This window comes from Erythrolamprus reginae, chromosome 7 (genome assembly GCF_031021105.1).
Source record: "Erythrolamprus reginae isolate rEryReg1 chromosome 7, rEryReg1.hap1, whole genome shotgun sequence".
Classification (NCBI taxonomy): Eukaryota; Metazoa; Chordata; class Lepidosauria; order Squamata; family Dipsadidae; genus Erythrolamprus; species Erythrolamprus reginae.
Window position 1 is genome coordinate 23,027,480 of NC_091956.1, and position 13,300 is coordinate 23,040,779.

At 42.1% G+C, this 13,300-nt stretch overlaps 1 protein-coding gene across 2 annotated transcripts in view; it reads left to right on the forward strand.

Annotated features, from left to right (window-relative positions):
• Positions 1–12,897, forward strand: part of SCFD2 (sec1 family domain containing 2) — a 198,059-nt gene extending 185,162 nt beyond the window's left edge. For both annotated transcript variants that reach the window (XM_070757174.1, XM_070757175.1), the window contains 2 exons: positions 608–727; positions 12,451–12,897. In XM_070757174.1, the coding sequence (XP_070613275.1) occupies positions 608–727; positions 12,451–12,543 (213 nt within the window). In that variant the 3' untranslated portion in view covers positions 12,544–12,897. The remainder of the gene's footprint in view (positions 1–607; positions 728–12,450) is intronic.
• Positions 12,898–13,300: the final 403 nt, after the last annotated feature.

The following is a 13,300-nucleotide window of genomic DNA, read 5'->3' on the forward strand; positions in this document are numbered from 1 at the left end:
CACTTACTTTTTCCTACCGGTACAAGCGCGCAGATGCCTAATGCGTGTGCGCATGCCCCATGTGAGATTTTTCTTCTGCACATGCGCCCAAGGTGAAATCTCACGTGAGCGTCCTTGCACAGGTGAGATTTCGGCAATTTCTGGCCTCTTTTTTTTGTTTCTGCGCATGCAAAAATTGCCAAAATCTCATCCGTGCGTGAGATTTTGCTTCAGGCGCATTGCTGGGCCGGCCTCCAGAACTCATTAAAAAGTCCTAACGGATCACCAATCCCATTCATACAGGGTGGGGCCCATCACTGCCCACCATTTTAGGACCAAGGCTGTAAAATTAACAACGAGAGAAGGAGGAAAGTGGAAAGTAGATACCAGAATAAAATATTTTTGCGCTATTAACAGAATAGCCTTGTTCCGAAACCTTTGCATTATATTAAATTATAGCAGTAAGGGATTATCTTGAATGGAGGCAACGTGGTGGTAGTGGCGGGATGAAATCCTTAGTTCGTCTTCTCCGCTCCGCAGGCTGACATGTTGCTTTCCGTTCTCTTTTGGAGTCTTTTGCAGATTTAAATATCAGATTCCGTAAGCATTTATTCTCTTTCTTGATCAGGTGAGCCGACCCCACCCAAGCGATCATCCCATACTGGTTATCTTCATGGTCGGTGGTGTGACGGTATCTGAACTCCGAATGATAAAGGATCTTGTAGCAGCGCACAAGCCTGGAGTAGAGGTATGGAGTATTATAATAAAGTAATAAATAATAAAAGAGCTGGTATGAAAAAGGACAAGCAGGGGTGTCAAATTTGTTTTCACTGAGGGCCTTTGTGTTTGACCTTGTGGGGGCAGGGGGCAGTAGTTGGTTGCTAACAGTACAGTGGAGAATGACACACCAGGAACGCACAGTGCACTGCGCATGCAGCTTTCAGTTTTCTTGCATGTGTATGCGCATCCCAGTGCATTTTTGTGTTATAATATGTGCAGAAGCAAAATCTTGTGAAGGGGCAGGCACAAGCACAAGATTTCAGCGATTTTTTGCACATGCACGGAAGCAAGAAAAAACCACCTAAATCTCTCGCGCGCGTGCATCCCCTCGTGAGATTTCAGCCTGTTTTTGCTTCCCGTGCAGAAGCAGAAACACACTAGGATGTGTGCGCACTCGAGTGCAAGAGAACCGAAGCTGCGTGCAGAGCGCATCATGCGCTAGTGGTATGTTGTCTTCTACTGTAGGTAGCGGCAGTACGGCAATCCGCCCCTGGCCGGAGGGGCATGGCCAGCTCAACGTCACCCATGTTGGGGGAACCTATGTTGGCCCAAACGCTCTGCCAGCGAAAACAGACACCCGAGCTCCACTTTTGGTTGCATTGGCTTCCTGCAACCCTCTGCAAGCGAAAACAGAGCTTAAGAGGGCCGCGCGAGCTCCATTTTCAGCTGTGATAACCTCCTGCAACACTCTGTCAGTGGAAACAGGGCTCAGGAGGGCCATGCGAGTGCCGTTTTCAGCTGTGAGGACCTCCTGTAATCCTCTGCCAGCAAAAATAGAGCATGGGAGGGCCACAGGGCCCTCCCAAGCTCCGTTTTAGCTGGCAGAGGCACTGTGGGCGGATCCTTCGCTGATTCCAGGGTGGCTCTGTGAACCAGATCTAAGCACCCCGTGGGTAGAAACATAGAAGATTGACGGCAGAAAAAGACCTCAAGGTCCATCTAGTCTGACTTTATACTATTTCCTGTATTTTATCTTAGGATGGATATATATTTATCCCAGGCATATTTAAATTCAATGACTGTGGATTTATCAACCACGTCTGCTGGAAGTTTGTTCCAAGCATCTAATACATTTTCAGTAAAATAATATTTTCTCACGTTGCTTCTGATCTTTCCACTAACTCACCTCAGATTGTGCCCCCTTGTTCTTATGTTCACTTTCCTATTAAAAACCCTCCTGAATGTTATTTATCCCTTTAACATATTTAAATGTTCCGATCATGTCCCCCCTTTCCCTTCTGTCCTCCAGACTATACAGATTGAGTTCATTAAGTCTTTCCTGATAAGTTTTATGCTTAAGACCTTCCACCATTTTTGTAACCCGTCTTTGGACCTGTTCAATTTTAGTAGTAGGCCTTGAACTTGACACCCTGCTTTAGACAACCCAATTGTACTGTTGCCAGGTAGAGAAAAATTGAAGGGATTAAGAAAGAGTCATTTCTTTTGTCTTGGTAATGAGGAGATTAGGAGGGAAGTGTTTTGGTAATACCGGAAAGTCTATAATGCAATTCAGCTTTCTTGTGGGACTTTCAAGGATATTTTTTTTGAAGCAAAGTTTCACAGCAGAAGTTCAAAATCCTCCAAGATTAATATAGGAAGTCACGGGTTATCAGATTTGGAAGACAAGGAAATAATTCAAGAAAGTTCCTGAAGGGAAGAGTCTAAAGTCATTAAAGTACATTAAGGCTTTTGAACTCCTTGTAACTTATTCATCTGCCCTCGGGAACTTGTGAGCTGGAGAGTTTCTGGAGAATTTGAGTCAGCAATTGTGGTGCTGTTTTTCAAGCTTCTGGGCGTGGATTGTCCGCCATTTTTTCAATCATATATCTTACATACTTATAAGGAGGCGGGGGTTCCATTTACTGGATGCTACCGGTACATTCTCTGGGATCTTCGCAGGCGTACGCATGTCCAGCGGGGGCGCACACACTCATTGGCGCAAGATTTGGCATCTGCGCATGTGTTGCAAGTGAAATCTTGTGCCAGGACACTTGTGTGTGAGATATTTTGCCGATGATGATGATTATTATTATTATTATTATTATTATTATTATTATTATTATTATTATTATTATTTTATTTTATTTATTTTATTTATTTCATTTATTTCATTTATTTACTTATTTACTTACTTACTTACTTACTTACTTACTTACTTACTTATTTATTTATTTATTATATTTGTATGCCGCCCTTCTCTGAAGACGCGGGGCGGCTCACAACAGTAATAAGAAACAGTGTAACAATGGGATTTGGCAATACCTTTGCTTCCGCGCATGCACAGAAGTAAAAAAAGGTGAAAATCAGCAACATCTCACGCATGACAGCGCCCTCGCGCGAGATTTTTCTTGCTGTGCATGCGCAGAAACCAAATCTCATGCGGGCGGGCGCATGCACCCATTGGGGTTGTGGAGATGCGCACGGATCTCAATTTCTGCTACCGGAACCCTGATTCCAGCCATACCAGCTGCAACCCATTACTGGATATAAGCATATAAACAGCCAAAAAAGCTAATTCCATCCTGGATTGTATAAACAGGCATCGAATCAATATCACGTGAAGTACTAGTACCACTTTATAAAATCCTAGTAAGACTACACTTAAATACTGCAACCAATTTTGTTCACCGCACTACAAAAAAAGATTGTTTAGACTTTGGGGAAAAGTTCAGAAAAGAGCAACTAAGACGATCAAAAGCTTGAAGGCTAAGATACTTGAAGAACGGCTGCAGGGTTTGGGTTTGGCTAATCTTTAAAAAAAAGAAGAAGAATTCGGGATAATATGATAGCGGTATTCCAATTTTTGAGGGGTTGCCCCAAAGAAGAAGGGGTCAAATTATTCTCCAAAACACCAGAGGGCAGGACAAGAAGCAAGGGATGGAAACTCATCAAGGGGAGAAGCAACCTGGAATTAAGGTGAATCAATTAATCCATTAATTGAGGAAAATTAACCAGTGGAACAGCTTGCCTCTAGAAACCATGGATATTCCATCACTGGACTTGATTGATTGATTGATTGATTGATTGATTGATTGATTGATTGATTGATTGATTGATTGATTGTTAGAGTTGAAAGGGACCATGAAGGCCATCATGTTCAACCCCTGCCCAAGCAGGAACCTTCTAACACACAAGTCAAGTGGCAGTTCAATCTTCTCTTAAAAATGTCCAGAGTGTTGGAGTTCACAATGTCCGCTGGTAGGTTGTTCCATTGGTTGATCACTCTGACCGTCAGGAAGTTCCTCCTTATCTCCATGTTGAATCTCTCCTTGGTCAGCTTCCAGCCGTTGTTCCTCGTCCGGCCCTCTGGTGCCCTGGAGAATAAAGCGATCCCCTCCTCTCTGTGACATCCCCTCGTATACTTGTAGACTGCTATCATGTCCGCTCTGGCCCTCCTTTTCTCTAGGCTATCCATGCCCAGTTCCCTCAGTCTCTCTTCGTAAGTCTTGGTTTCCAGTCCTTTAAGAGGAGATTAGACAGTCATTTATCTAAAATGGCATAGGTTCTCCTGTTTGAGCAGAGGGCTGGACTACCCTGTTTCCCCGATAGTAAGACACTCCCGATTGTAAGACGTATCGGGGGTTTCAGGGGGGTCGGCTAATATAAACCATACCCCGAAAGTAAGACATATGTCTTACTTTCAGGGAAACACGGGGGTATTGCCGGGGGGGGAGCCCGATGACGTCGCTTCCAAGCTCCCCGCGCGCCCCTCGGCTTTGCCTCGCCGCGGCGCCACCGCCTCTTCCCCGGCTTGGCAAAGCGAAGGACGGCGCTGGTCCAAAGCGAGCCGAGCGGGCGGTGGCTTGCAGCGAAGGCGCTCGTCCCAGCAACCGAGTCCTGCCGAGGCTCGGCTGCAAGCGGCCAGCGAGGCCGACCGGCTCCGAGGCGAGCGGCCGGAGCTGCGCCCTCCTTCGACCGCCTCCTTTACGGCAGGCAGGTGGGGCTGCCCAACTGCACAGAGCGGCTCCTCCCCTCCAGACACACGCTTCCCCGACACGCGTCTGCGGCTCCACGAGTGCACGCCGCTTGGAGCCCTGAGGTTGAACTTGGAAAAGGGCTCACGATGCTCCTGTCCCGCGGCTGCCCTTCTGGACTCTGGGGAGATGCCTTCGGGAATGCTACCCTTTCAATTTTTTTCTAATGTAAGACATACCCCGAAAGTAAGACATAGTGGGGCTTTTGGGGGTAAAAAGAAAGTAAGACACTGTCTTACTTTCGGGGAAACACGGTAGAAGACCTTCAAGGTCCCTTCCAGCTCCTATTCTATTCTACTCTACTCTACTCTACTCCACTCCACTCCACTCCACTCCACTCTATATTTGTAAAGATTTCATTGCATATACAGTGAACCCTTGATCATCGCGAGGGTTCCGTTCCAGGACCCCACGCGATGATCGATTTTTAGCGAAGTAGCGGTGCGGAAGTAAAAACACCATCTACGCGTGCGCAGATGGTGTTTTTGCTTCTACTGCCGCCCGCCCTTCGCCCGCCCACCCCGTTGCTCGCGCAACGGCTTCCCTGGGTGCCCGCTCGCTTGGGAACATCCCAGCTCTGCTTCCCAGCTGGGAAGCGGATCTAGGGAGTCCCCACCGCGCGTGCGTTGCTGGGGAAAGCGCGCGCGCTTGGGAACATCCCAGCTCCGCTCCCCAGCTGGGAAGCGGATCTAGGGAGTCCCCAAGCGCGCGCGCTTTCCCCAGCAACGCGCGCGCGGTGGGGACTCCCTAGATCCGCTTCCCAGCTGGGGAGCGGAGCTGGGATGTTCCCAAGCGCGCGCGCTTTCCCCAGCAACGCGCGCGCAGTGGGGACTCCCTAGATCCGCTTCCCAGCTGGGGAGCGGAGCTAGGCTGCCCCAAGCTCTCGCGCGCCGCCCGCCCGCCCACGCTGTTGCCGGCTCCGCTTCCCAGCTGGGAAGCGGAGCTAGGGTGCCCCAAGCTCGCGCTCCAGCCCACCGCCGCTGGGGTCTTACCGGGGCAAGAGGGGGAAGACCCAGGGAAGCCTCTCCCCGGCGGGGAAACTCCACCATCTACGCATGCGTGGAAGGGCACGCATGCGCAGATGGTGGAGTTTACTTCCGGGTTGAAAACTAGCGAAATAGCCCTTTCGCGATCCTTGAGGACGCGAAACTCGAGGGTTCACTGTATACATTTTCTGCATTAATAGAAACATACAAGACTGACGGCAGAAAAAGACCTCATGGTCCATCTAGTCTGCCCTTATACTATTTCCTGTATTTTATCTTAGGATGGATATATGTTTATCCCAGGCATGTTTAAATTCAGATAGTGTGGATTTACCAACCACGTCTGCTGGAAGTTTGTTCCAAGCATCTACTACTCTTTCAGTAAAATAATATTTTCTCACGTTGCTTCTGATCTTTCCCCCAACTAAGATTGGGCCCCCTTGTTCTTGTGTTCTCAGATTGGCCTCCCTTGTTCTTGTGTTCACTTTCCTATTAAAAACACTTCCCTCCTGAACTTTATTTAACCCTTTAACATATTTAAATAGAAACATAGAAGACTGACGGCAGAAAAAGACCTCATGGTCCATCTAGTCTGCCCTTATACTATTTCCTGTATTTTATCTTACAATGGATATATGTTTATCCCAGGCATGTTTAAATTCAGTTACTGTGGATTTACCAACCACGTCTGCTGGAAGTTTGTTCCAAGGATCAAATGTTTTGATCCTTTCCCCCCTTTCCCTTCTGTCCTCCAGACTATACAGATTGAGTTCATGAAGTCTTTCCTGTTTTATGCTGAAGACCTTCCCCCATTTTTGTAGCCCGTCTTTGGACCCGTTCAATTTTATCAATATCTTTTTGTAGGTGAGGTCTCCAGAACTGGACACAGTATTCTAAATGTGGATATATGTTAATCAATGCTTCCAACTCTAAACCTTTTCACCATTATAGAAAAATACTAAGAGCTTCCCATCTTTTTCTTCCAAATCCAGTGCTGCCAACAGCAACAGGAATTCAGACAGAAACCATCCTTCCTTTCCACCCTAAACTCCCCAATATCCTAAATTACATATTCTTTATATATGGAATGTATCGTAAAGCACGCTGGCCACATGCTTCTTCATAATGGAGCTATTGTAGGAGGGCCCACAGGGTACCTGCAGGCCTGGATTAAATGCCTCTTCTGTGTTAATGGCATTCTTGACTTCAGAGCTCATTTCTGAGATTTAAATACTCATCCAGAAACACATTTTCATCTGATAACATGCCTTTTTTTGCACTTAACCTCCCAATTATCTCCTTAGAGTAGTGAATCAACTTCTTTGCTGTCTAAGACAGGTCTTGAATTTGTGGTGCACTGATGGACAAGTTAATCCAAACTCCCCATGTATTACTCTGGCTTGAAAGATAAGCCGAGGTTTAATGGGTGATGAGAGAGAAAATGGCAGCAACCAAGTTTTGGGATTCCTATCCGAGAGGGATTGAGGTTTGACAAAAGAACAGCGGTAGCTTTACTTGGGATTGACCTTGGTAGCGATGGGTCAGCTTGCAAGTGAAAGAATTCAGAGGATTTTACCTTTAAAATATCTTCTATACAAAGCTGTAATACTACAGCAGTGTGTTGCTCACCCATGGTGACTTTTAAGATGTGTGAAACCAAAGCATGGCCGGCTGGGAGATTCTGGGATTTTGAAATCCAAGATTGAGAAATGCCACACTAGAGGCTCAAGAGCTTCAGAATGGGAGGGGAAAGGAATTCTAAAGTTATTCATTTAAAACAAAAATAAATAAATATGGGCCTTTCATTCAAAACTATTTTGAAGTTGCTGCATTTAAAGCTGCGTTTTTGTAGGTCTCCAAATAGTTACTCCCTGTGCTAAATGATGTTTCTAAATAGCTAGGTGTTTTAAATATTAAGCAAGCAGTTCAGCATAATAATACATTTATTATTATTCTAAACTGCTTGCTTAATATTTAAAACACTTAGCTATTTAGAAACATCATTTAGCTATTTAGAAATATCACCTTGAATGTTTGGAATGTGGACCTAAAATTTTGCAAACCTCAGTTTTATGCCATAAAGTTTCGTTGAAATTGAAGGTGGTTGAGTGGGAACACTTGATCCACTTGACAAATAATTTCTGTATTGGGCCCCAAGTATTTACTCACTGTTCTAAATAATGTTTCTAAATAGCTAAGTGTTTTTAAATATTAAGCATAAATATTAAGAATAAATAATAAATAAATTAAATATAATATTCCAAACATTCAAAGTGCAAACAAATGCAAAGTTTCATTAAAATTGAACGTGGTCGAGTGGGGAAGATTTTGAAAATTGATCCACTTGACAAAGAATGACAATGATGATGATGATGATGATGATGATGATGATGATGATGATAGTAATAGTAGTAGTAGTAGTAGTAGTAGTAGTAGTAGTAATAATAATAATAATAATAATAATAATAATAATAATATTGTGCAAGGAAGCTGATGAAACTGTAGGCTCAGCTGCTGCAAGAAAATCACGCAGTAAATCAAATTATAGCACAACTCTGTTGCACAAATTATCTATTGGAATTTATGCAAAAACTATAACATCCATACTACTACAAACGGGTGGGAACACAAGCCTGAAAAAGTTGCTGAAAATCAGTTGGTCCAGACCTTGTGGGATTTTTGCTTACAAACGGACAAAGTATTGGCACATAGTACACCAGACATCACTCTGGTTGAGAAAAACAAGGTGGCTATCATCGACAAGGCAATACCAGCGGATAGCAAGATCACACAATACCAGGACTTAAAAACTGAAATTTAACGATTATGGCACAGACCAGCAGTGGTAATTCCAAAAGTGATTGGAAAAACTGGGTGCTGTCCCAAAAGCACTGGAATTACATTTAAAGCAGCTTAAAATTGACAAAATCGCCATCAGTCAAATGCAGAAAGTCACTGCTTGGTTCGATTTTCATGGGGGATGCGTTCCGAGACCGCCTGCGAAAGTCGAATTTCCTAGAGATGCGGAAGTAAATACACTATTTTTGGTTATGAACAGTATCCCAAGCCTTCCCTTAACACTTTAAACCCCTAAATTACAATTTCCCATTCCCTTAGCAACCATTTAGATTGTTACTCACCATGTTTATTTATTAAAGTTTATTAAAAAATGTTTGGCAATGACATGTGACGTCATTGGGCAGGAAAAACCGTGGTATAGGGGGGGAAACCGCAAAGTATTTTTTAATTAATATTTTTGGAAAACCTTGGTATAGACGTTTCGCGAAGTTCGAACCGGCAAAAATTTAGGGAACACTGTACTTCGAAAATATATTATGATGTCCAAGGCCCTGACATGGTCTTGACTGGTAAATAAAGCAAAATCCAGCAATTCGGCATTATTATAATATAATCATCATTATCATCATCATCAGAGTTAGAAGGGACCTTGGAGGTCTTCTAGTCCAACCTCCTCCAACATCTTCTTAAAAACTTCCAGTGTTGGAACCTTCACAAGTTCTGGAGGCAAACTGTTCCACTGCTTAATTGTTCTAACAGTCAGGAAATTTCTTCTTAGTTCTAAGTTACTTCTCTCCTTGTTTAGTTTCCGCCCATTGCTTCTTGTCCTACCCTCAGGTGCTTTGGAGAATAGGTTGATTCCTTCTTCTTTGTGGCAACCTCTGAGATATTGGAACACTGCTATCATGTAGCAGTATATGCTTCTATATACATATACATACTGTATATAGCTAAGGCACTATATAGCAGAGCCAAACATACAAACTACACTTGTATGGGATTCATCTAATAAACTGGCACATGATTTTCACAGTCCTCCAAAAGGCTAAGAAGATCTGGATCCACAATTAACCAATGTCACTTTAAACAGGAATTAGATTAAATACAGTGGTACCTCTACTTACAAACTTAATTTGTTCCGTGACCAGGTTCTTAAATAGAAATGTTTGTAATAAATGTAAATCAATATAAAAGCAAATAATGTGTGTGATTGGGGAAACCACAGGGAGGGTGGAGGCCCGTTTCCTCCCAGGAGATTCCTAGAGAGGCCTTACAGAAGCTTCTCCCTGCCTTTTCCAGCCCTGTTTCCTCCCAGGAGATTCCTAGAGAGACCCCATAGAGGCTTCTCCCCGTCTTTTCCGGCCCTGCTTTCTCCAAGGAGTTTCCTAGAGAGGCCCCACAGAGGCTTCTCCCCGCCTTTTCCGCCCCTGTTTCCTCCCAGGAGATTCCTAGAGAGGCCTCACAGAGCCTTCTCTCTGCTTTTTCTGGCCCTGTTTCCTCCCAGGAGTTTCCTAGAGAGGCCCCATGGAAGCTTCTCCCTGCCTTTCCCGGTTACAGTTTCAGAGGCTCAGGTTTGTAAGAAGAAGCAGAGAAGAGGCAAAAAAATCTTGAACACCCGGTTCTTATCTAGAAAAGTTCGTAAGTAGAGGCTTTTGTAGGTAGAGATACCACTGTACGTAAAACTGAAGTATTTTGTAGCAAGAACTGAAACAGTTTTTGCTAGATGTAGCAGTTTCCTTCCAACTGAAATGGAAGCAAATTTAACTGGTTATAGAGATGTAGAATGTATAATAATTCACATAATAGCAATCAACTCCGGGTTCATGCTGATAACATAAATGTTTATGACACAATTTTTGTAAAGGGGTGAGCCCAATTGTTGGTATTTCAGAGAAAGAAGATCCTGCAAAGATGAAATTATGACTATGATTATTGTAGTAAAAACTGTACTTATAAATATATATCAGTTCTTCCTTAGATGAAATATTAATTAATATTAATGTTAAAATTCCAATCGGTAGGTTCAGTGAAAATATAATGGATCAGTCGGTGTGGCAAATTTTAATCAGAAAGATCAAAGAACATTTTCATGTTTAGTTTTTCGTTCTACTGTGCCATTTCGTATATTACTGCGATGAAAAATATTAAAGATGGCTTCGCTTCTAATAGGGAATGGGAACTTTTGATTATTAATTTATGCATATTGAGAAGAAGGAATTATACTGAGATTGGGTAAGATATAAAATTTAATCAATTAAAAAGGGCTTTAATCAACTAAAGTGCTTTGTAGCCTGACAGGCTTCCTGCATCTATAAACAAAATCTTGATTATTAATATTTGAGCGGCATGTAAAATATTTCTTGGTAACATTTGTCAAGGCAGAAACATCAATACAAGGCTCGGCCTGTGACAGATTCCCCTCCCCCTGCTGGGCCTGGATGAGAGACAGTGAAGGCCTCTTCTTTCTCAGCAATGAATTGACTAAATAATGGAACAGATTGGAGTTGAAGAGAAGCAAGAACTGTCCGGGACCTACCTACCTACCTACCTATCTATCTATCTATCTATCTATCTATCTATCTATCTATCTATCTATCTATCTCCTTATCTATGCCCATTTATCTATATCTAATATCTATCTTTCTAATATATTTATCATCTTTATCTATCATCTATCTATCTGTCTGTCTGTCTATCTATCTATCTATCTATCTATCTATCTATCTCCTTATCTATGCCCATTTATCTATATCTAATATCTATCTTTCTAATATATTTATCATCTTTATCTATCATCTATCTGTCTGTCTGTCTATCTATCTATCTATCTATCTATCTATCTCCTTATCTGTGCCCATTTATCTATATCTAATATCTATCTTTCTAATATATTTATCATCTTTATCTATCATCTATCTATCTGTCTATCTATCTATCATCTGTCTGTCTGTCTGTCTGTCTGTCTGTCTATCCTACCTACCTACCTATCTATCTATCTATCTATCTATCTATCTATCTATCTATCTATCTATCTATCTATCTATCTCCTTATCTATGCCCATTTATCTATATCTAATATCTATCTCTCTAATCTATTTATCATCTGTATCTATCATCTATCTATCTATCTATCTATCTATCTATCTATCTATCTATCTATCTATCTCCTTATCTATGCCCATTTATCTATATCTAATATCTATCTTTCTAATATATTTATCATCTTTATCTATCATCTATCTATCTATCTGTCTATCTATCATCTGTCTGTCTGTCTATCAATCATCTGTCTGTCTGTCCGTCTATCTATCTATCTATCTATCCTACCTATCTATCTATCTATCTATCTATCTATCTATCTATCTATCTATCTAACTATCTATCTCCTTATCTATGCCCATTTATCTATATCTAATATCTATCTCTCTAATCTATTTATCATCTGTATCTATCATCTATCTATCTATCTATCATCTGTATCTATCTATCATCTATCTGTCTGTCTCTGTCTGTCTGTCTGTCTGTCTGTTTTTCTATCTGTCTGTCTGTCTGTCTGTCTGTCTGTCTATCATTTATCTCCTTATCTATCTACATCTATCAACCCTGTTTCCCCCAAAATAAGAGCCCAGTTAGACTTTTGAGTGCATGGCAATAAGGCCAAGCATTCAAAAAAAAAATATTAGAATATAAGTCTTATTTTGGAGAAATCATGGTAGTAATAGAAATAGTAATGCTCAACTTCCCTACTGCTAATTTAGTGAATTACAGCATTTCTGATGATTGAAAGTTTGCCTATGAATTGTATGCTGAGGAGATATTAGTTTATTTGCTCCTAGAACCAAAACTCTTCATCCCTGAAGGTTTCCATCACTGATGGAGGCAGCAAAAGCTGGTCATCCTATCCATGTGTGAATATCTCTTTTGCTTTCCAGGTAATTGTTCTCTCTACATCTCTCCTGACCCCGCATAACGTTCTGGAGCTGGTTTTTGCAACAGACCGTCTCAAGCCAGACATCGGTATCTGAAGTTGCCAAAGCGGGCCTGTGGGAAACGCACCGAACTCTTTGCCTTCTGCCTTTCAAGAACATTCCTTTAAAACAGAGATGCTCTGAAATTGCCCGTAATATGAGAAATTTTCAGATGGGCAAAAGTGATAAGCTGAATGTTTGTGAAGAAAAGCATATCTACCTTAGCCACTGCTTCAAAGCTATTTTTGAGGGATGTCATGCTGATCTTTTTCTCACCTTGCAGAAATGTTGAAAATCCTTTTATCTCCAGCAATGATTGTTGCAGGGCATTATTGTATCGGAGCCTGTAAGCATTCAAAACCATTGTAAAACCATGAAAGAGAGCAGCCCAGGCCTTCATTTTTAAACAAAGCTTTTGCTACATTTCTTTCGACCACCATGGTTCACAAATTTTCTTTAGCAAGGTGGATAAAAGATACCGCCACACAAAAAAAGACACGGAGCAGCAAATTTGATCAGAAATATCTTTATGATTTCTGAGATAATGTTCCCTTCTTGACAAATAGTTATGGGGTTGGGGAAGCAATGCTGAGATTAGCCAAGATTCACCGGCATCCGGAAGATAATAATAATCATATAATCATCATCATCATAATTTATTAGATTTGTATGCTGCCCCTCTCTGAAGACTCGGAGGTGGGTCAAACTAAGCAAAATGTTGGTTGTGAAATTGCAATCCGTTATACACTGCTCAAAAAAATAAAGGGAACACTCAAATAACACATCCTAGATCTGAATGAATGAAATATTCTCG